We start from the raw sequence: 22,146 nt of genomic DNA, 5'->3' as shown, positions 1-22,146 counted from the left end.
GGGATTTTTATCCATGACCTGTAACCTTCTGTCACTTTTTCCATGAGTGGAATATCGGGAACTGATCATCTGTTCACACTGGAGATTTCGGTGAGCTCTCACTTGTTTGTCGTTCATCCCATCTTTTGCACTGAGCTATCAATGCTTTATGTATCCAATATATCCCCTGGTGTAGACAGGCAGAAGCAACTTAGGCTAGTTTCACACTAGCGTTAACTGCATTACGTCGCAAATCCGTTTTTTGGCCGAAAAAACGGATGCGTCAAAAAAGTGAAAAACGGTGACAAACGTATGCCACGCATCCAGCATTTCGACGGATCCGTCGCAAATCCGCTAAACGTTTCCGTCGAAAATACTGGATGCGTTGCATACGTTGTATCCGTTTTACCATCCGTTGTATCCGTTTTTCCGACGGATCCGTTTTTAAAAGGGGAGGCTCCCAAAATTTGATTGGCTACTGGAAAATTTGAAAAACTATATAGTACTGTATTTACAGCCCATCTTTGTGGGTTTTAGTTTTGTGGCAGCGATGGAAGGTGTTCTTGGGAGGATTGCTAGTTTGGTTACCGACGTTATCTTTGAGACAAATCGCCTGGATATCATAGTGCGGGAGAAGGAGGCGGCAGCGGAAAGGCGTAGGATGCTTCTGCAGCAACGGAGACGAAGACGAATGTGGATTCATCCGATTAATCAACTACGGATGACCCGGGGTGTCCAGTCCACTCTGTACCTGGAGTTGCGGCACAATCCACACAAATTCCACAACTACGTGCGGATGAGGATTGAACATTTTGATTTTTTGCTTGCAAAACTGGAGGATGTCATCCGAAGACAGGATACAAGGATGAGGCTTGCCATCACACCGGCGGAGCGGCTGATGGTGACCCTGCGGTAAGCCTCTTTTTTTTATTTCATTGCTGATATTGAATGTTATATTACATGCTGCAGAAAATACTGCGCTGGCATATTGCGCACTATTTTCTGCAGCATGTAGTTTTGGTTTTCTTGGCGGACATTCAACTGCTTTATTTAAATGTCATTGCTGATATTGAATGTTAACAGACTGCAGAAAATACTGTGCTGAAATATTGCGTTGCATTTTCTGCAGTTTTTTTTTTTTTTGGTTTTTTTGGGTTTGATGACATGCAACTGCTTTTTTCCTGTCATTGGTCATTTTGAATGTTATATTACATGCTGCAGACAATACTGCGCTGACATATTGCGCACTATTTTCTGCAGCATGTAGTTTGTGTTTTCTTGGCGGACATTCAACTGCTTTATTTAAATGTCATTGCTGATATTGAATGTTAACAGACTGCAGAAAATACTGTGCTGAAATATTGCGTTGCATTTTCTGCAGTTTTTTTTTTTTTGGGTTTTTTGGGTTTGATGACATGCAACTGCTTTTTTCCTGTCATTGGTCATTTTGAATGTTATATTACATGCTGCAGACAATACTGCGCTGACATATTGCGCACTATTTTCTGCAGCATGTAATTTGGGTTTTCTTGGCGGACATTCCACTGTTTTTTTACACCGGATTCATGCTGGTTTTATTGGGTCTCCTGTCATTTTAAAAAAAATTAACAGTGCCATATTATAAAAAATTGCACAGACAAACAATTTTTAACATTTTTTTTTTTTTTTTTTTTATAAAGTTTCCTAGCTACGGGTGAATCTATGACTTCGCTCCATTATCAGTTCAGGCTGGGCATTTCAACTATCTCTGGAATAGTGAAGGACACATGTCGGGCTGTTTGGACCACTTTGCAACCAGAGTATATCCCCCAACCATCCACGGAAATCTGGTTGCGAAGTGCTGAAGAGTTTCAGCAAATTTGCAATTTCCCTAATTGTGTGGGTGCAGTTGACGGGAAACACATAAGGATTGCGAAACCGGCAGGAACAGGATCGGAGTATTATAATTATAAGAAGTATTTCTCCATCGTCCTTATGGCTATTGCAGACGCCAACTGCAGGTTCCTTGCCGTGGACATTGGAGCGTATGGACGGTCCAATGATTCGCAAGTGTTTAAAAACTCTCCGATGGGTCGTTGCCTTTATGGAGAGAGCTACGATTTCCCGCCAGCCAGACCACTGCCAGGAACAAATGACCCAGCCCTGGAATATGTCTTTGTAGGTGATGAAGCCTTTCAACTGTCGCTGCACCTACTGAAACCGTACAGTAGCCGGAACTTAAACCATACCAAGCGGGTCTTTAATTACCGGCTTACTAGAGCACGAAGAGTAGTGGAGTGTTCCTTTGGCATATTGACGGCGAAGTGGCGAGTTCTGCTGACGGCTATCAAGCTGAAAACAACAACTATAGACGAGGTAGTTAAAGCCTGTGTGGTGCTCCACAACTTTGTCCTGTCAAAGGAGCCCGTTTCTTTGGATGATGAAGAGTTGGAGACCACCTTGTGGGACTACCGCAGCAGCTCGGTTCGCTCTACAAGTTCAGTTACAAGGATGAGGGACCAGTTTGCCGATTATTTTGTCTCACCTGTCGGGCGGATCCCGTGGCAAGACATGATTGTGTAACCTGTTTCCCATGTGTAACCTGTTTCCCATGTGTTTTGGTTATGTAAAAAAAGTGTTTCTGCCCCCCCCCCCAAAAAAAAGGCCCAAAAGCGTGGTTTTCTTGCTAGTAAAACCATTATGTTATACCCTTTACATGTCTGGTGTTTGTTTTTATTAAACCTTTTTTTATTATATTACCTTAATAAATCCACACACACACAAAGAGTAGAATTGTAATCAGAAATTTATTTTAACTCTTTTTTTTTTTTTTTTTTTTTGTTTTGCCAAAAAAATATATATATATTTTCCAACATTTTTATAGAAAAATTAGAACATTTTTTAGAATCTTATTTACACACTTTACAAATTTTCAAAGTGTTGGGTGGAGATATGAGAGGAGGATGTGCCGGAAGGTTGGACCACGTCGATAGGTGGGGAAACCCTACTTGTTTGGGGTGCAGTGGAAGTGGGGGTTAAACCAAGAGGCTGACCAGAGGGGGGTGGTGTTGGGGTAGGTGGAAGAGAAAAGTTCAGTAAGGAAAACATTGGGGAAGTAATTTGGTCTAGGGGCCGGGATTGTTGTGGGGACTGGGTCGGGTATTGTGACTGGGTAGGGTAGTGGGAGTGGCGTGGGGTTTGGTAATGGTGCTGGTGTGGGGATTGGAGCTGGGTTTGGTAATGCTGCTGGTGTGGGTATTGGGGCTGGGTTTGGTAATGGGGGGTATGGTGTGGAATTGGAGTGGAGGTGTGGTGAGGTGTGTGGGTCGATTCATTAATGGCCTGCAGTGCAGCATTATGGCAGGTATTCATTACCCGCATCTGTTGCTCAAAAGAAAGCTTCTCCATGCTCATGAGCATGGATTGGAAAAAAAGGTTGGCCGGATCGGGACTTACAGCTGAATGCAGCCTATCCAAGCGACTGCTGGTTTCCTGGCTTGTTTCACTGATGCGTGATTGCACCATGTTGAAACCAGCAGTCACTTGCTCTCCCAAAATTTTGAAAGAGCCTTGGAAGGATGCATTCAGGTGTAAGAACTCAGGAGCATAGCTCCTTTCCTGACCCCTCTGGCGCTGCCGCCACGAACCTAATGGTGGTGTCGAGGTGGCAGGATCAGAGGGGTGGGGTAAAGGGAACGCTAACTGTTCAGCATCAGATGCGAGCAATGAAGCCTGCAATAATGCTCCACTGCTTGGGGCGGATGAAGTGGAGGGGACAGAGGGGTCAGAGGAGAGGACAGAGGGGTCAGAGGAGGGGACAGAGGTGTGGGGCCTACCGACGTGGCCCTCAGTGGCGGACTCAGGAGGGATCGCTTCAGAGGGCGCAGAGGAAGATGCAGGCGCCCGGTGGCTGGAGAAGGTGCTGTGAAAGAAAAAACAAAAGAAATTAATACATTGGAATGAAAAAGCCCTGACTGAAAGCAAACTAAGTAGACAGGTTAACATGGTTATAATTGGGCTGTAGAATACTTACACTCTGCTCAGCATTGTTTGCCTCAGGAAGGAGAGGGCCTGGCCATATTTATATCTGCTCCTCTTCCTTCCTGCAGAGCCACTCGGGGCCTTCATCTCATCATTGAATTCCCTCTTAAAGCGATCCCTCAGTGACCGCCACCGCTTCCTAACCTTTCCAACTGTGAAGACAAGAATCAAAAGAAAAAACAAAAAATTGGTAAATGCAATACATTACAGTCAGCTCAAAACATCACTGGAAAGTGAATACTTACCTAGTTTGCTCTGCTGCTGAGGATGAAGGCTCTCCCGCCTTGGAAACAGGGTGCGACACACTTCGTCCCAGAGCCGACGGGTGACACCGGTATCTGCATGCCTGCGGTCAGCCATGTTCCACAGCGGCTCCCGCTCACGAACCTCCTCGATGAGACAGTCTACATCAATGTCATCATCATCATCATCCTCCTCTTCTGCGGGAGCACGCTGTGAAGCCTGTGTCAAAAAAAAAAAAAAGGAAAACAAACAAATTAGTACACTGAAATACTAAAGTACCAATAGAATCCCCCTCCCCCCAAAAAAAAAAAACTCACTGATGGCCGACCGTGGCGACGAGTCCGCCGACTCTGGGACTGTCTGGGAGAGCCTTCAGCGGCAGCAGCAGGAGCAGCAGCAGCAGCCTGAAATGAAGGAAACAAATTCTCAGTTAAGGTAGGCAGGTGTTTAGTAATCTGTTTTGTGTATGGTGCAGTGTGATGTGCGAAGCAACTGTTTCACCACTACTTACACTTGGTTCCTCCTCCACTTGCATCTCTCCACCCGTCTCGCCCCCTTCTGACAGCTCCTCATCTGATTCAGCTTCCTGTTGAAACATAATGTATGCATGTAGTTATCCATAAAAATTTAATTTAAAGAAATTTAAAAAAAAAAAAAAATTTTGTGTTAACTTACCGATACACGCTGTTGCTGTGGAGGAGGGCTGTCAGAAGAGGACATCGTTTTGTGGTCCTGGTGGGCAGCGGCTGTGTCCTGGTGGGCAGTGGCTGTGTCCTGGTGGGCAGTGGCTGTGTCCTGGTGGGCAGCGGCTGTGTCCTGGTGGGCAGCGGCTGTGTCCTGGTGGTTCTGTAAGTTAAAGACACACTTGCAATCTGCTCGACACATTGAAGTAGCAGATTGGGGTCTTCAAAACTTACTTCTAGCTCTTTAGCTGTGGTCCTGGTGGGCAGCGGCTGTGTCCTGGTGGGCAGTGGCTGTGTCCTGGTGGGCAGCGGCTGTGTCCTGGTGGGCAGCGGCTGTGTCCTGGTGGGCAGTGGCTGTGTCCTGGTGGGCAGCGGCTGTGTCCTGGTGGGCAGCGGCTGTGTCCTGGTGGGCAGTGGCTGTGTCCTGGTGGGCAGCGGCTGTGTCCTGGTGGGCAGCGGCTGTGTCCTGGTGGTTCTGTAAGTTAAAGACACACTTGCAATCTGCTCGACACATTGAAGTAGCAGATTGGGGTCTTCAAAACTTACTTCTAGCTCTTTAGCTGTGGTCCTGGTGGGCAGCGGCTGTGTCCTGGTGGGCAGTGGCTGTGTCCTGGTGGGCAGCGGCTGTGTCCTGGTGGGCAGCGGCTGTGTCCTGGTGGTTCTGTAAGTTAAAGACACACTTGCAATCTGCTCGACACATTGAAGTAGCAGATTGGGGTCTTCAAAACTTACTTCTAGCTCTTTAGCTGTGGTCCTGGTGGGCAGCGGCTGTGTCCTGGTGGGCAGTGGCTGTGTCCTGGTGGGCAGCGGCTGTGTCCTGGTGGGCAGCGGCTGTGTCCTGGTGGGCAGTGGCTGTGTCCTGGTGGGCAGCGGCTGTGTCCTGGTGGGCAGCGGCTGTGTCCTGGTGGTTCTGTAAGTTAAAGACACACTTGCAATCTGCTCGACACATTGAAGTAGCAGATTGGGGTCTTCAAAACTTACTTCTAGCTCTTTAGCTGTGGTCCTGGTGGGCAGCGGCTGTGTCCTGGTGGGCAGTGGCTGTGTCCTGGTGGGCAGTGGCTGTGTCCTGGTGGGCAGCGGCTGTGTCCTGGTGGGCAGCGGCTGTGTCCTGGTGGGCAGTGGCTGTGTCCTGGTGGGCAGCGGCTGTGTCCTGGTTTATCTGTTATATGTATAATGGATCTATAGTTAGACCACCCCCTGAACTAGGTAATGTTCAATGATAAACACCCTACTAAAATGATGTCAGAAATGTTCATACAGGTGAACACCAAAACCCCCCAAAAAAGTTGCACGTTATACCATTCATTTCCATGTCCCAAAAAACAAAATTTTTTAATGTTAACACCATGAAAAAATATATTTGACACATTTTATTTAAAATAAATAACCTCTCCCCCCCCAAAAAAAAAAAAAAAATACTTTACAGGTTAACCTTTATTAAAAAAAATGAGCCCTCAACCAACCCTGTATTGCATGTGTAACCATTGGTACATACACCAGTTTTAAATTTACCTTTATGAAATAATACTACGGACATTTTTTTAATAAACATTTTATTATAATTTTTTTTTGCACTTTTTTTTTTAAAAATCACAAGGAGCTGACATGCTCTTTATTTTAAATACAAGTACTTCAACTGCAAATGGTTATAACTGTAATAAAAAAAAATTCAACACTTTTTTATTAAATAGAAAAACCCCACACTCACACATTCAAACCACAAGCTGCACACCGCTAGACTTTTTTAAAAAACACATCAGATTTAAAAAAAAAAAAAAAAAATTAAACCACATGCTGCACAGACCACTATACAGTCAATACATCAGAAAAAGGCAAATAACCAATTATACAGCATGGACAAATGCACATGCCATCAACAAGACGTACCCAAAAAACATGCATGGTATGTGTCCACATTCAGGATCGCATCAGAATTTGGGCAGGATTTCCCATCAGTATTTGTAAGCCAAAACCAGGAGTGTAAAAATTAGGTAAAGTATAATACGAAAACAGGCACACTTTTGCTTTTATCACCCACTCCTGGTTTTGGCGTACAAATACTGATGGAAAATCCTGACCACATCCTGATGCAATCCTGCACATGGACACATACCCTCCCACATGAACAGGCATAAAATTGGCAAAGGCATAATATGGTGCAGGCACATGGTACAAAAGCACACAGCCGTCCAAAAATGCACACATACACATGCACGCACATAGCTTTATGCAAATACACATATGTACAACAAAGGCAGAAAGGTGAAACCAATCAGAAGACGCATACACACACACACATACAAAAGGCTGACAATCCTTTGGCTGAAGCAGCAGGTCTTCACAGTGGCTGGCATCATGGTGGATCTGGACTCTAGCATGGCACTGGCTGGTGCAGGACGATGGCAGGCCTCAGGTTCTCTTCAGGTTTTAAGCTCTTGCTGTAGTCAGTAGTACCTCATACACACAGAAATGCACAGGCACACAGATGCACACTAAAATTGCAATACTCACACTGGCTATGGTGGCTGGAGTCTTGTAGCAGGATGGCTGGAGTCTTGTGGCAGGATGGCTGGAGTCTTGTGGCAGGATGGCTGGAGTCTTGTGGCAGGCTGGCTGCAGTCTTGTGACAGGCTGGCTGGGGTCTTGTGCTTGGCTGGGGTCTTGTGGCAGGCTGGCTCTTGCTGGCAGGCTTCTTTGCTTCTCTGTGTCTTGCTGGCATATGTGGGGTTCAAGGCCCAGGCCAGGTTTATATAGATTTGGGGGTGTCTGGCCAATTGGCAACAAAATACTTCTTCTGAGCATGCTCAGTGTAAAAAAAACGTATTGCAGCGCTGCATTGCGTCGTACGACGTGTCCCGACGCATCCGTCGCTCATAGGCTTCCATTGCAGCCAACGACGTATGCCGCAGGATGCGTCGCGACACGTTTTTTAGGCGGAGACAAAAAACGTTACAATCTACGTTTTTTTGAGACGACGTGTCGCCAAATTTCGACGCATCCGTCGTAAAACGTACACGACGTATGCCAATCCGTCGCCATACGTCGCCAATACAAGTCTATGGGAAAAAAACGCATCCAGCAAAAAGTTTTGCTGGATGCGTTTTTTCTGAAAAAAGACGTTTTGAAACGTAATGCAGTTAACGCTAGTGTGAAACAGAGAAGTATCCGATTTGTTGAACCATGAAGATGTCTTGTGCACGGTAATGACTTCTATCGTCCATCAGTGCTCGTTTTACTGCCTCTATGTAAAATGACCTTATCACTGATCTCCTTACTAGCGGACTAGTCTGCAAGCAGCCGTGAGAGCTTCCAAAGTAACCGCTTGCCAGCTCATTTATTATTAAAGGGAACCTGTCACCTGAATTTGGCGGACCAGTTTTGGGTCATATGGGCGGGATTTTCGGGTGTTTGATTTACCCTTTCCTCACCCGCTGGCTGCATGCTGGCCGCAATATTGGATTGAAGTTCATTCTCTGTCCTCCGGAGTACACGCCGGCGCAAGGCAAGATTGCCTTGCGCGCCGGCGTGTACTCCGGAGGACAGAGAATGAACTTCAATCCAATATTGCGGCCAGCATGCAGCCAGCGGGTAAGGAAAGGGTGAATCAAACACCCGAAAACCCCACCCATATGACCCAAAACTGGTCCCGCCAAATTCAGGTGACAGGTTCCCTTTAAAGGATATGTTTAGTTTGCCAAATATTTGTTTCTTCCTCTACTGCATTTAAAAGACAAAATCTTTGAGAGGTCATCAATAGGAAATCTCTGGGGGTCCGGCGCACGCTGCAGCACCCCACGATCGTCTGTAATCCAGCATCAGCCAGATATAATGGGGGGCTAATGGAATGATTACATTTCTACAATATAAAGGCTGAACCCCAGCTGAATGGTGCATTAGGCTCTGTAATGCTTTTCTCAGCAATAGTCAGTTTCTGTGTTAGAATATGATTTATGATATATGATTTAGTATAGGACTTTGTCACTGGGAGTCCTATGCAGTACAGTATTACAACTGCACTGCCTTTATCCTAGCACTAGGTGGCGCTGGCGTTCACATTACTGCATCATCCATGGTCTCTGATTGCCCAAACCATGATTGGTGCAGGCATTGCACTCCTCACATCTGGCCCTGAGGGGCTTTAAAAGATCCCTTTAGCCCATATGAGAAAACTAGTGCTATTAATTAACAGCCTGTGATAGTTACGGGCCTTGTTAGACATTTTGCACTGCTTCATATTATGCCGCTGTCTAGGAGAGATCTGTCCTTATATCTGCACATTCCAGCCATACTCTCAACTACAGCTGAGGAATCCCAAACCTTCACCTCACTGACGGGAGGCCCCATTACAGGGACCCTTTCTCATTGCTGCGTTCCATGTATCTCTATTAAGGTCATCAGCTTTTCTGCAGCGTCAAGATTATGATTACTGAAGTATTGGCCAAAGGGACTCGCTAAACCAGTATGAGGGTGTAGGACGGGAAAAGGGAAATGTCTCCTTTGTAAACAACCATAGGAAATGAGACCTTTCACCAGATCTATTGTCTGACATGTAAGAAGAATGAGGGGACGTGTTCAACGTAGGCAAAAACTCACTGAAAACAGGCTCTTGTACAGATACTTATTACCTGGTCTGATGTTGAGTTGTGGAGTCGCTGCCTCCACTGGATGTGTCCTCTCTTACAGAGGCCCCCAGTCAGCCTTTATGTAGGGTAGTGGCCTCTATGTAGGGTGGTGGCCTTTATGTAGGGTGGTGGCCTTTATGTAGGGTGGTGGCCTTTATGTAGGGTGGTGGCCTTTATGTAGGGTGGTGGCCTTTATGTAGGGTGGTGGCCTTTATGTAGGGTGGTGGCCTTTATGTAGGGTGGTGGCCTTTATGTAGGGTGGTGGCCTTTATGTAGGGTGGTGGCCTTTATGTAGGGTGGTGGCCTTTATGTAGGGTGGTGGCCTCTATGTAGGGTCGTGGCCTTTATGTAGGGTCGTGGCCTTTATGTAGGGTGGTGGCCTTTATGTAGGGTCGTGGCTTTTATATAGAATGGTGGCCTTTATATAGGGTAGTGGCCTCTATGTAGGGTAGTGGCCTTTATGTAGGGTCGTGGCCTCTAATACGACTTCCTTGTGTAGCTGTCTCACTATTAGGAGCAGCAATGCTGTAATGTGAGCGCCTTCTGCTCCATGTCATCCCAGATTTCTAGTACATTGTCCTCCCCCCGCTGCAGATTCTGCGAGATTCAGAGACTGACGCCAATATACACCAATGGATCTACTCAGATTTATTAGTAACAATAATTGATCATCCTTTCTTGCCGCACTGACCATGAAGGGAGAGGTAGATTACTTAAAAAGGATTATTCACTTGTGCTTTTTCTTTTTTTTTTGTTTTTGTTTTCATACTTTAAACTTGGACTTTGTATCTGTATTTTTTTTTCTTTTAAGAGGGAGAGATTTTTAAAGGGGGTAAGAAAATGGACCAGATCAGTCTTAGGCCCTTTACAGGGAATCTGTAACCTGGTTTTTGCTCCCTAATCTGAGCGCAGCATAAACCCTGATTCTGGCGATGTCAATTTACTGGGCTGCTTCCTGTAGTTTTGATAATCTCTCGCTGATCAAACATGGATTTTATCACTAGAAGACTAGTAAACCTGCGGCCATGTAGTCCTCCATAGTCATGAGCTGTGTATAACCTGACCACAGCACTGATTGGCAGTTTTCTGTGTACACTATGCATAGGCAGAAAACTGCCAATCAGTGCTGTGGGCGGGGTTATACAGAGCTCAGCATTCAGAGAACGAAAACAGGGATTTTGTCAAAAACTGCAGCACACAGCCCAGTAAGTGACACATCGCTGGAATCAAGGTGTCTACCCCTCCATCATGTTGCTCTCAGATGGGTAATCAAAAAGATGGTGACAGATTTGCTTAAGGCACACAACAACTATGTCATGGTGCCTCCAATTTTCAGTACATGTTGTGGGCTGGTACTTTCAAGTCAGCTCCGTCTTACCCTCGTGACACATTTTGCTGTAATTGGGCACAAAGCCATGTATAACCATCCAGCATTTTACTTCTAGGTATTTCAGAGCTTGCCACCACCCCAGAGAAAGCCAGCGACTACATCTCGCCGTTGCTGAACTTTGCCTCCAGCCACATTCCCAGGGAAAAGCACAAATCGACCCCCCTATATATTCTGTGCACTGCAGGGCTGCGGATCCTGACTGAGAGGTGAGAGGTCGGCCTTCCTAACATCCCTCAGGGTAAAGCTCCCAGCCTCATGTGGTCACATACTTCTCTGGCGTAGGATGTCACCACACCAGGCCTGACATCATACACAGCTAAGGCACTGCTCATCGGTGGTTCACCAGAATGTGGAAATCTGCTTAGTATTGCTTCAGCGCAAGATGTGCAGACCTCTGAACTAGTGTGGTTTGGCATCTGTGCCTGTAATATATTTCCGCCTACGTTTTTTTGGTAAATCTACATCTGACCCACATCCTTGTCCACAACATACATGTACTTAGTGCACTTGTTTGTTTCAGCCAGCAGGAGGCGATACTTGAAGATCTGCGGACGGATATCCCTGTACACTACGACTTTCTTTTCTCCGACTCCCACGCTGAAGTCATCTCTGGAAAGCAAGAAGGTATGGTAGATGACCCAGACCGTACGGAGCTCCGTCTTCCCATAATAAGCCATGTTTGCATCGTGTGTAGTGGTGTTTGCCTCACAGCCATGTGTTGGATTTTCTAGGAGTGTACGCCTGGATTGGCATCAATTTTGTTCTCGGTCGCTTTGATCACATAGAAGATGGTGAGAACATTTCCAGAGGGGAGGAGAACACCTTCAAGTCATTGCTTTCTCTTTGCTTACCTGTCACTTTAAATCCCCACAGAGGATGAAGCAGTGGTTGAAGTTAATGTGCCCGGCAGCGACAAAAAAGACGCCATATTGCGCAAGCGTACAGCTGGCATTTTGGACATGGGTGGGGTGTCCACTCAGATCGCATATGAAGTACCTAAAAGTGTAAGCTTTGCCTCCTCTCAGCAGGTCATTATCAGTAATACTTTACTTTTTCATTTGCTTTTATTATGCTTTTATTTAATTTTATTTTTATAGTCACTAGAGACCAATAATAAACATCTCAGGGCGTGTAAGTTACTCCTATGGGTTCACATAACCTGGTTACAGGTGGGCCGATGATTCAGAGTGATCTGAATACTGCATGTTATATTATCATAGATAGATAGATTATTTAATTATATATATCTCATCTGATATAGATATTTTTCCTTGTTTCGTCATATGTAAGGAAAGTATTAAGACATATATATATTTTTTTTGCCTGTTCTGTTAACAAACACCATCCTGGTATAGGGTGTAATAGTACATCCTATATCGGGTGCAGGTGTATTTAAAGGGCTGAGGAACTGAGCCTGCCCCATACTTGACACTCCCTCATCGTGGCACTGAGAGCCACGGATGGACCAGAGTCATAAAACGTGGCTATAAATCACTTAGTAAGGTCTGTTGTACATGTGGCCGTATGATTTCAGAAGTCGGGAAACAAGAAGCCGAAGTAACAAGTAACTGATGTCAGATTTCATCTAATGGATGTCTCCCTGGAATGACTTCTGACGTGCTACAACTTGGCGGAGCCTTTCTCTTTTATTGGTTTAGTGTAGATTACATTATCACAATTTCTAGGAACGAGAGTCGAGCACTGTACACGTGGAAAACACTAATTCCTGAGCAAACAAGGGGGTTAATAATACAGCAGACAATAAAAGCATTCACACGCATAGCGCTGCAGTAACTACTGCGGTCCTTCATAGTGATGTACTGCACTACACTGGTGATGCGTCCCCCATTTATAGTGATGGATGTATTATACAGGAGGTCCCCGGATCTACAAACCTAGTTCATACTTAGAACAGACACTCCTGGACTTTTAGACTTTGCTGATTCAACTCTGAACATCAAGGATTAACTGCTCAAACAGCCGCGTGAGCAAGGCTGTGATGGAATTAAAAAAAAAAAAAAAAACTTGTTGCTTTTTTGCAGCCTCATCCTGCTCAGGGCTCATTTATAAAGCCGTTCTGCTGAATCCGTCTGATAGCTGTACAACAGGACAGGGGGACTGACTGAGCATGCAGCAGGACTGAAGCAGAAGAGGGGGAAAAAAGCCCCTTGTGCTCAATCAACTGAGACGTTTTTATTTTTCTCCTGTCACAGCCCTGCTCCACGGCTGAGTGAGCACATCGGGTAAGCTGTGTTCTCAATGCTGCTCCCCTAACATTCAGGACACCTGGCCCGAGCAGTGTTTCTTCAGGCTGCAGCCTGTCCTGACACGTGACTAGTATGGGTTGCAGCTTGAAATATGTGACGGCAGCCATTTTGATCACGTTCTCTGTGAAGAAGTAAATATATTTTTAGACATGATTTAGACATCATTGTCTCAAATAGCTAAGCCCCAAACCGCTCACATGCGCCTCTCTAGTATCAGAGAGATGCTTCAGGGGGAAAAAGACCGACTAAACTAGCTGCAACATTATAACCCTAAATTATTGTCCCCGGAGCTCCATGGGAGCTCTTACTCCTGCACCTCATGTTGATGGGGATGAAAGTTTCCTTGTGGACGCATTCTTCTGTGTAACACCTTTCTATCCATTATGTGCTTGCGGTGTTTCCATGTGGGCTGCATGTACTGTTCGCACTTAGCTGCCATCTGACATCTTTCCCACCTTTCCATCCGTCCGCAGGAAGACATGGCTAAGAACTTGCTGGCAGAGTTCAACCTTGGCTGTGATGCCCACGAGACCCAGCACGTGTACAGAGTTTATGTGGCCACTTTCCTAGGATTTGGGGGCAATGCTGCTAGACAGAGGTATGAAGAATACATCTTCTCCAGAACAATGGAAAAAAACAGGTCAGTGTCAGACTTGGTCCATTTATATATAAAGGCCACGTATGGCAGTAAGGAGTATTCTGATCACTGATCTTTCTACCAGGCTTCTAGGGAAGAAGGTTGGGCTGAGCGAAGATGTGCCATATCTGGACCCGTGCCTTCCTTCAGACATCCCAGACACAATTAAGCAGGGGGGGCAGACCTTATTCTTACGCGGCACGGGCGACTTTCATGTCTGCCGTCAGATCATCCAGCCCCTAATGAACTTGTCCAACGAGACGCAGACCACATTAAATGGCGTTTACCAGCCGCCTCTGCCCTATCACAACAGCGAGTTCTATGGCTTCTCCGAGTTTTACTACTGCACAGAGGACGTACTGCGCATGGGGGGCGACTACCGATCAGAGCGATTCCTCCCGGCAGCAAAGGTAAGGGGAGGACAGCTTCAAAGGAACCTGTCAATTCAGTCTGATCTGTGGACAGCACAGTATAGAGGAGGAGAAGCTGAGCGGATGATATACAGGTTTGTGGGAAAAGATTCAGTAAAACTTGCCTTTTAATCATTGAAATCCCTGGAGGGGTCCAGTGGGCCGTCATGTTAGTGGTTGACGGCTATTTTGCATGCACGGTCCCACAGGGAAGACTGTCAATCACTTAGTAGGACCGCCCACTGGACTACACCAGAGATTTCAATTATTAACAGGCAAGTTTTACTGAAACTTATCCTGCAGATCAGAGGCCGTTTTCAAACTGGCAGGTTCCCTTCAAGACAGTCTTAAAGGAAAACTCCCACTATAATAAAATAATCATTCCACATTACATACTGATAAACTGTCCTAGGGGCAATATGTGGACACGTGCTAAATTGGTCTGATACATAGACTTTGTCTTGTCCTTGAAATATCATTACTGCTGCACGCTGCTGCTACTGCTACGTCTTTCAGGCAGTTTCCAGGAGACATGCCAAAGCCTTATCCCGGTGGCAGACATGTCTGGGTTGGAAAGGCGTTTGTTCTGGTGATTTTTCTGGGGCAACAACTGGGTCCAATGAAGACCATGGGTCCAATTGGAGTGCTAGTAAAAAAAAATATATACGGTATATATTATTTTTTTCCTTTAGGATTACTGTGCCACTAAATGGTCCGTTTTAAAGGAGAGGTTTAATCGTGGCCTCTACGCATCCCATGCTGACCTGCATCGGCTTAAGTGAGTATCGTACAGACCAGTCTTCACCATATTATCCCTGGTGAAAGAGGGGCGATCGCTCCGTAACATGTATGTGTGAATATGCGATAACTGAAGAGAGGTGACGTATGGTATTGATGATTCTTTATTCTAGGTACCAGTGCTTTAAATCGGCCTGGATGTATGAGGTTTTCCATACAGGCTTCTCATTCCCCTCCAACTACAGCAACCTCAAGACGGTCCTGCAAGTGTATGACAAGGAGGTTCAGTGGACGCTCGGAGCCATATTATACCGGACTAGATTCTTGCCATTGAGGTAAAAAGTGGGGGGAAAGCAATAACTTTTTTTAATGTTAGTCATTAATAATAATCTTAATTAATTAAGAATAATTGGTCTCATTGGTTGCATGGGTTCTTTTTTTTTTTTTTGCGTTTTTTTTTTTTTAATGTTGCCTGCATTGGTTTCCTGAATTTAGGCTCATGGAAGCACATACAAGCACCGGAGTGTAGAGGCAGATTATTGGTGACTGTATAAAGACCGTCATATAAACGTCAGATGGATATATGGGAAAAGGCATGATGTATATGGGAAGATCAGGGCGCCCCTAATCCTGGGGTATACAATGTCTGGAATACTGACCATCACCAAGAAACCGACACTAAGCCGGAAGGGAGTTTGCTGCACTTGCAGAGCAACTCTAAGGCAACATCCAGTATTTGGTCAGTATTTTACATCAGTGTTCATAAGCCAAAACCAGGAGTGGGTGATAAATACAGAAGTGGTGACGTGTTTCTATTATACTTTTCCTCTGATTGTTCCACTCCTGGTTTTGACTTACAAATACTGACCAAATACTGGACATGTGAACGTGGCCTTAGTAAAATGACCCATTTAGCTATTCCAGACATTCCTGTCTACTGTGAATTGGGCAGCGTTGGAAATAACCAAATTAAGTACTTGACAGATCGTAAAAAAATTTAAATTACTGATGAGTCACGGCCACTTAAAGAAGCACTCCCATGTATATATATTTTATTACATTTGTGTATGCACATGTTAAGCCCAGCCTAGCAGAGCGAGCCCCATGCAGGCAATGTCTCCTCCTCTCTAGATTGCGAGAAGGTGACTCCTCATTTTCAGGATAGGTGGGAGTCTTACAATATTATATAAGTGTCCCAGACCGTGATGCCACCTTTAGGTTTTCTTGTGGCTCTTAGGGTACTGTCACACAGTGGCACTTTGATCGCTCCGACGGCACGATCCGTGACGTTGCAGCGTCGCTTGATTATCGCTCCATCGTCGTAGACTGCGGTCACACTTTGCAATGCACGGCGCTGGAGCGATAATTTCATGACGTAGTTGCGATGTAGAAGTCATACGGGACATTGGGAATATCGTGCACACCTTTGTTACACGCTGCGATCATGCCGCCACAGCGGGACACTTGACGACAAAATAAGGGTACTGTCACACAGTGGCACTTTTGTCGCTACGACGGTACGATCCGTGACGTTCCAGCGATATCCATACGATATCGCTGTGTCTGACACGCAGCAGCGATCAGGGACCCCGCTGAGAATCGTACGTCGTAGCAGATCGTTTGGAACTTTCTTTCGTCGCTGGATCTCCCGCTGTCATCGCTGGATTGTTGTGTGTGTGACAGCGATCCAGCGATGCGTTCGCTTGTAACCAGGGTAAACATCGGGTTACTAAGCGCAGGGCCGCACTTAGTAACCCGATGTTTACCGTGGTTACCAGCGTAAAAGTAAAAAAAAAAACAAACAGTACATACTTACATTCCGGTGTCTGTCCCCCGGCGTTCTGCTTCTCTGCACTGTGAGCGCCGGCCGGCCGGAAAGCGAGCACAGCGGTGACGGCTGACGTCACCGCTGTGCTTTCCGGCTGGCGCAGACACAGTGGAGAGAAGCAGAACGCCGGGGGACAGACACCGGAATGTAAGTATGTACGTTTTTTTTTTTTTACTTTTACGCTGGTAACCACGGTAAACATCGGGTTACTAAGTGCGGCCCTGCGCTTAGTAACCCGATGTTTACCCTGGTTACCTGGGGCCTTCGGCATCTTTGGTCGCTGGAGAGCTGACTGTGTGACAGCTCCCCAGCGACCACACAACCACTTACCAACGATCACAGCCAGGTCGTATCGCTGGTCGTGATCGTTGGTAAATCGTATAGTGTGACAGTACCCTAAAGTTTCAAACGATCTGCTACGACGTACGATTCTCAGCGGGGTCCCTGATCGCAGTAGCGTGTCAGACACAGCGATATCGTAACTATATCGCTGGAACGTCACGGATCGTACCGTTGTAGCGACCAAAGTGCCACTGTGTGACAGTACCCTTAGACCAGAAAAGATTGTGCCACCCAGACTCCATTCCTTAAGGTACCTTCACACGAAGCGACGCTGCAGCGATAGCGACAACGATGCCGATCGCTGCAGCGTCGCTGTTTGGTCGCTGGAGAGCTGTCACACAGACCGCTCTCCAGCGACCAACGATGCCGAGGTCCCCGGGTAACCAGGGTAAACATCGGGTTGCTAAGCGCAGGGCCGCGCTTAGTAACCCGATGTTTACCCTGGTTACCAGCGTAAAAGTAAAAATAACAAACAGTACATGCTCACCTGCGCGTCCCCCGGCGTCCGCTTCCTGTACTGTGTGAGCGCCGGCCCTAACAGCAGAGCGGTGACGTCACCGCTGTGCTTTTACTTTCACTTTAGGGCCGGCGCTCAGTCAGAGCAGGAAGCGGACGGCAGGGGACGCGCAGGTGAGTATGTACTGTTTGTTTTTTTTACTTTTACGCTGGTAACCAGGGTAAACATCGGGTTACTAAGCGCAGCCCTGCGCTTAGTAACCCGATATTTACCCTGGTTACCAGCGTAAAACATCGCTGGTATCGTTGCTTTTGGTGTCAAACCTGACGATACACGCCGGTCTGACGACCAAATAAAGTTCTGAACTTTATTCAACGACCAGCGACATCACAGCAGGATCCTGATCGCTGCTGCGTGTCACACACAACAATATCGCTTATCCAGGACGCTGCAACGTCACGGATCGTTGTCGTTCTCGTTGTAAAGTCGTTTCGTGTGAAGGTACCTTTAGGTGTTTGCATAATGGTGTGATCTCCTCCCCAAATCTCTCCTTGTTCTCTTGTCGCCCTCAGGGACATCCAGCAGGAGCAGTTCCATGGCAGCCACCCTCACTGGCGAGGAGCATCCTTTGTGTACAACCATTACCTGTTCTTGGTCTGTTTCCTCGTGGTCCTGCTCTCCATTATGTTATACCTGCTGAGGCTGCGCCGCATCCACCGCCGAATGCAAAGGAACACCTCATCTTCTGCCCTATGGGTGGAGCAAGGGTTACAGCCGTCAGGGCTTCCCAGCCCCTTGTAAAGTACCACTTGCAATATGTTGCACATCTTCCTAACCCTGCTGGATGGAAAGGCCTCTGACCTGACGGTCACTCCTAAAGGGACCTGTGTGAACTGTCCATTGGGTCCTTGTAATGGTGAGGGGTTGGATATGGTATAAGTCTGGCATTATGGGGGTAATCATGGCTCTTGAATCAGCCATATCCAGCATGAGAAAAGGCAACTAATTGAAAGCCATGTTTAAGTCTCAGGGTCTTATATCTTGTCAGTAATTTTAGGGTGAGGCTCATGTTCCCCCATTAACTGCAGAGAGCCTGTAAATGATCCATGTAAGCTTCCGAAAATTCTCACTGAGGAAACCGGAAAGGCCGGTAGGAAGCTCCGTATCATCTTTACGGACACATAAGGGCAACCATGACATGAGCTAAACCAGGACTTATCCACTGGGTGCCAGATCTCGTACATCTGCCGCCTCGTTCCCTCACTGATGTCTCTCGTTTCTAGAAGATTCAAAGGATGGTCATTGGTTAATCCACGATAAAATGCCTTCTCCGGGAGAAAGGGGCGATCTCCCTAAGTTTTCACCTCTGTCTATACCTGCTGCTTCCATCAAAGCTTTGCCTCCTTCTCTTACTGCTCTTATGACTTTGTATGCCTCGTAGGAACAGCTGCTGCTATCCGTGACCGGTCGCTGAAGAGTTAAACCGCAGGGGCATAAATGTGGCTGATGATTGTGTAAGTGCAAGCATTTTCTGAGGACACCTGTTCCCTACAGTAAAAGGATTCCTAAATTTACAAATAAATGCTTGCAGATGCGGTCTCCCTCCCAGAAATGGAACTGGCGGGACACGTGTCAGTCCTCGGTCCTGCTAAATGCCTTAAAGAGGGGGTTCTGACCACCAGTACTGACCCCAATCTACGGATACAACCTCTGGATCTCTGGGCACCCTGTACCTTTTATGGCCTATTTCTTATGCCTCATTCAGACGTCCGGTTTTCACATACGTGTTCGATTCATTTTCTCCATTATAGCCTTTATGGCTGTTCATAAGTCAATTTTTGGTCCAAGATGTGGAAATTTGCCCATTAAAAAAAAAAAAACAATGGGTTTGTGAAAAAAACGGAAAAAAAAATCCACACTGATGCCAAGTGCTGTCTATTTTTTACTGTTTAATGGGTAGAGGCTTGGATTTTTGTGAAAAATGCAATATTTATTCTCGTATGCAAAAATTATGGACATCTGAGCATTAGTTGGGTGGAATATATACAGTGGGGGAATTAAGTATTTGATCCCTTGCTGATTTTGTAAGTTTGCTCACTGACAAAGACATGAACAGTCTAAATGTATATAACTTATAATACAATGTGATTTTCTGGATTTTATTTTTGATATTCTATCTCTCAATGTTAAAATTAACCTACCATTAAAATTATAGACTCTTGTCTTTGTCAGTGGGCAAACAAACAAAATCAGCAAAGGATCAAACACTTATTTCCCCCATAGCTTTTCTAGATTTTGTCAGTAGGGCCTAAACCATATCAGTGGCAAGTATTTTTTTTTCTCCCTTTTTCGGTTAAAGGCATAAAATATTTTATGGTTAGTGAGCTAGTACACCACCAATCGTCACAACAAAGAGGCGATCTATGGTTTGGCACAACTCCGTCACTGCAGTACGAGGCGCAGCACCATCCTTATGGCTGTGGCTGCATCTGGTACTGCAGCTCAGACAGTCCGGTAAGTGCCATATCTTGAATTTATATTGTGGACATTATTTTATTTATTTTTTCTCCTCCATACCCAGAATGGCTCCACATTACTGCCATATTTAAGTTGAGCCACTGCTGTATGAGATCTGAGGTTGTATTTTTTACATACGAGGCAATTGGTGAAGATCAGGGTCGGTAGTGGGGTTTGATGCATAATCTGCACAGGAGGCCGCACTTGTGTGTGTCTCTGTATAGAGAAGTCTATTCCCTGGGGTAAGTCCTGATTTCCATAGTTCTCTGCATACGTATGTGGATACACATAGAAACAGATGATGGAGACACTTCTGTCCATTGTTGCTTTATGGATTGAACTTCTCCTCTCAGTGGATTGTCACAGAGTAAATACTAGTAGCTATTGCTCTGCAATTCTAATGTCCCGATGGACCTCGGACGGGGACGTGTCCCATAAACGGCTTCTTATTTTCCTATAATAACTCTGTTTGGGACATTCTCCATTCTCCGAGTGTTGACGTCAACCAGATTCCAGCTGGAAAGACGGACTGCAAAAAAATGCCTGATTGTTGCCAGCCCGGTCTGTGTTATCCTCTGCCCAGATCTCCGTGTTCTCGCTCGCTTGCCTGTCCTCCCCATTCTGCTCTGTCCATGGCTTCTGCTTGATCTTCACGTCTCTACCTGCCTTGTTCTTCCTGACGTCGCTCCTCCCAGGTCCATTTGAAGTTCACTTGTGAATGTGTTTTTTTTTTTTTCTCTCTCTTTTTGTTGTGTCATCCCCTTTGTTAATTTATCATTTTTTTTAATTATTTAAAGTAAAAATAGAAAAAAAATCCCTTTTGTAATTGTGGTGTTTTTGTTCTGAAGCTGCAGACCTTCACAGAAACATTCTTGTTTCCAGCTGGAAGCTTCATGCATTTATTAAATCAAGATGTCTCCTGCCTCCAGGACCCTCCTCATACCGAAAAGACGCGAGTGCCTGTGCAGCATGGTAACAACAGGGTGCCGGAAATGGAGACACGGCAGAACGTGTGATGCTCATTAGTTGTAAAGCCCCACTCAAATACTTATAGTCCTGTGTATTGTTTGTAGGAACGTGAGCACGGTCTGCAGATTGGGCAATTAACCCTGAAAAACACTTCATAGGAAAGACCTGTTTCCTGGGCAGTATTTCATTGTGGGTGTACATACATACTTGCACACTGTGTTATGTTATGTCATGTCATGTAGACCCCAAAACATAACTGCAAGTATAGATGAGCTTCATTAATGGTAGAGAGAGACTTTGCTACAAGTGGTTCTCTACTCCTGCCCCTAACTGCACAGGGTACAGAGCATGCCCACAACAGTCTCTCATGGAAGTCAATGGATATGTTCATTCTGGTTCCTATGGTATGGTGAATCCAGTCTAGCAGCTCAGCCGAGGTGGTGGCCCATAATAATTTACAGAAAATATAGTAGAAAAGTCTTGCTTGCAATATTGGTTCTAGCTCATACGGAAATTGCTGGATGGGGCTGAGGTCCGTGCTCTGTGCGGTCGGTCATGTTCTTCTACACCAAACCCGTCCAGCATTGTCATTATGGAGCTTGCTTTGTGCGCTGGGCACAGTCATGATGAACATTAAAAGAACCTTCCAAAACTGTTCTAAAAAGCTGGAAACTACAATTGTATATTGAAGCAGAACGGAGGGGCTTATGCCGACCCCTGAAGAACAACTCCATAGCATTATCCCTCCTCCACCAAACTACAGCTGGTACAATGGAGTCAGGCAGGTAACATCCTTCTGGCACTCGCCAAACCCAGACGCATCCATCTGATGCCAGGATGAGATGTGTGATCTGTCACTTCAGAGACCACCCTTCCACTGCTCCAGGGGCTGCATGTTTTACACCACTCCATCGGATGCTTGGCATTGTGCTTGGTGATGCAAGGCTTACATGAGCTGCTTGACCATGAAAACCTTAGAAATATTAAAGGAAGAAGAAATGTCATGAACTGACTTGGTACCTTGGTGGCTCCTATTAAAGGACA

General features: G+C 45.9%; 2 protein-coding genes across 3 annotated transcripts in view; one reads left to right on the top strand and one right to left on the bottom strand.

Moving 5' to 3' along the window:
* The window catches only part of ENTPD4 (ectonucleoside triphosphate diphosphohydrolase 4), a 29,218-nt gene extending 8,287 nt beyond the window's left edge, over positions 1-20,931 (top strand). Inside the window, exons 5-13 of one of the 2 annotated variants that reach the window (XM_077262832.1) lie at positions 10,993-11,143; positions 11,458-11,561; positions 11,669-11,728; positions 11,811-11,941; positions 13,678-13,844; positions 13,927-14,251; positions 14,944-15,029; positions 15,163-15,324; positions 18,189-20,931. In XM_077262832.1, coding sequence (XP_077118947.1) covers positions 10,993-11,143; positions 11,458-11,561; positions 11,669-11,728; positions 11,811-11,941; positions 13,678-13,844; positions 13,927-14,251; positions 14,944-15,029; positions 15,163-15,324; positions 18,189-18,417 — 1,415 coding nt within the window. In that variant the 3' untranslated portion in view covers positions 18,418-20,931. Of the gene's footprint in view, positions 1-10,992; positions 11,144-11,457; positions 11,562-11,668; positions 11,729-11,810; positions 11,966-13,677; positions 13,845-13,926; positions 14,252-14,943; positions 15,030-15,162; positions 15,325-18,188 lie in introns of both variants that reach the window. The other variant, XM_077262831.1, reaches the window with a different exon arrangement.
* On the bottom strand, positions 3,794-5,179 carry LOC143775008 (uncharacterized). The gene is made up of 5 exons (XM_077262825.1): positions 4,918-5,179; positions 4,754-4,828; positions 4,560-4,646; positions 4,245-4,461; positions 3,794-4,151 (listed from the first exon to the last, which is right to left on the bottom strand). The coding sequence occupies exons 1-5, from the start codon at positions 5,125-5,127 to the stop codon at positions 3,988-3,990; spliced, it is 753 nt and encodes a 250-aa protein (XP_077118940.1). The 5' UTR covers positions 5,128-5,179; the 3' UTR covers positions 3,794-3,987.
* Positions 20,932-22,146: the final 1,215 nt, after the last annotated feature.

Source organism: Ranitomeya variabilis, chromosome 5 (assembly GCF_051348905.1).
Source record: "Ranitomeya variabilis isolate aRanVar5 chromosome 5, aRanVar5.hap1, whole genome shotgun sequence".
Classification (NCBI taxonomy): Eukaryota; Metazoa; Chordata; class Amphibia; order Anura; family Dendrobatidae; genus Ranitomeya; species Ranitomeya variabilis.
Note: the sequence above shows the minus strand (reverse complement) of the source record. Positions and strands in the feature narration are given on the sequence as shown.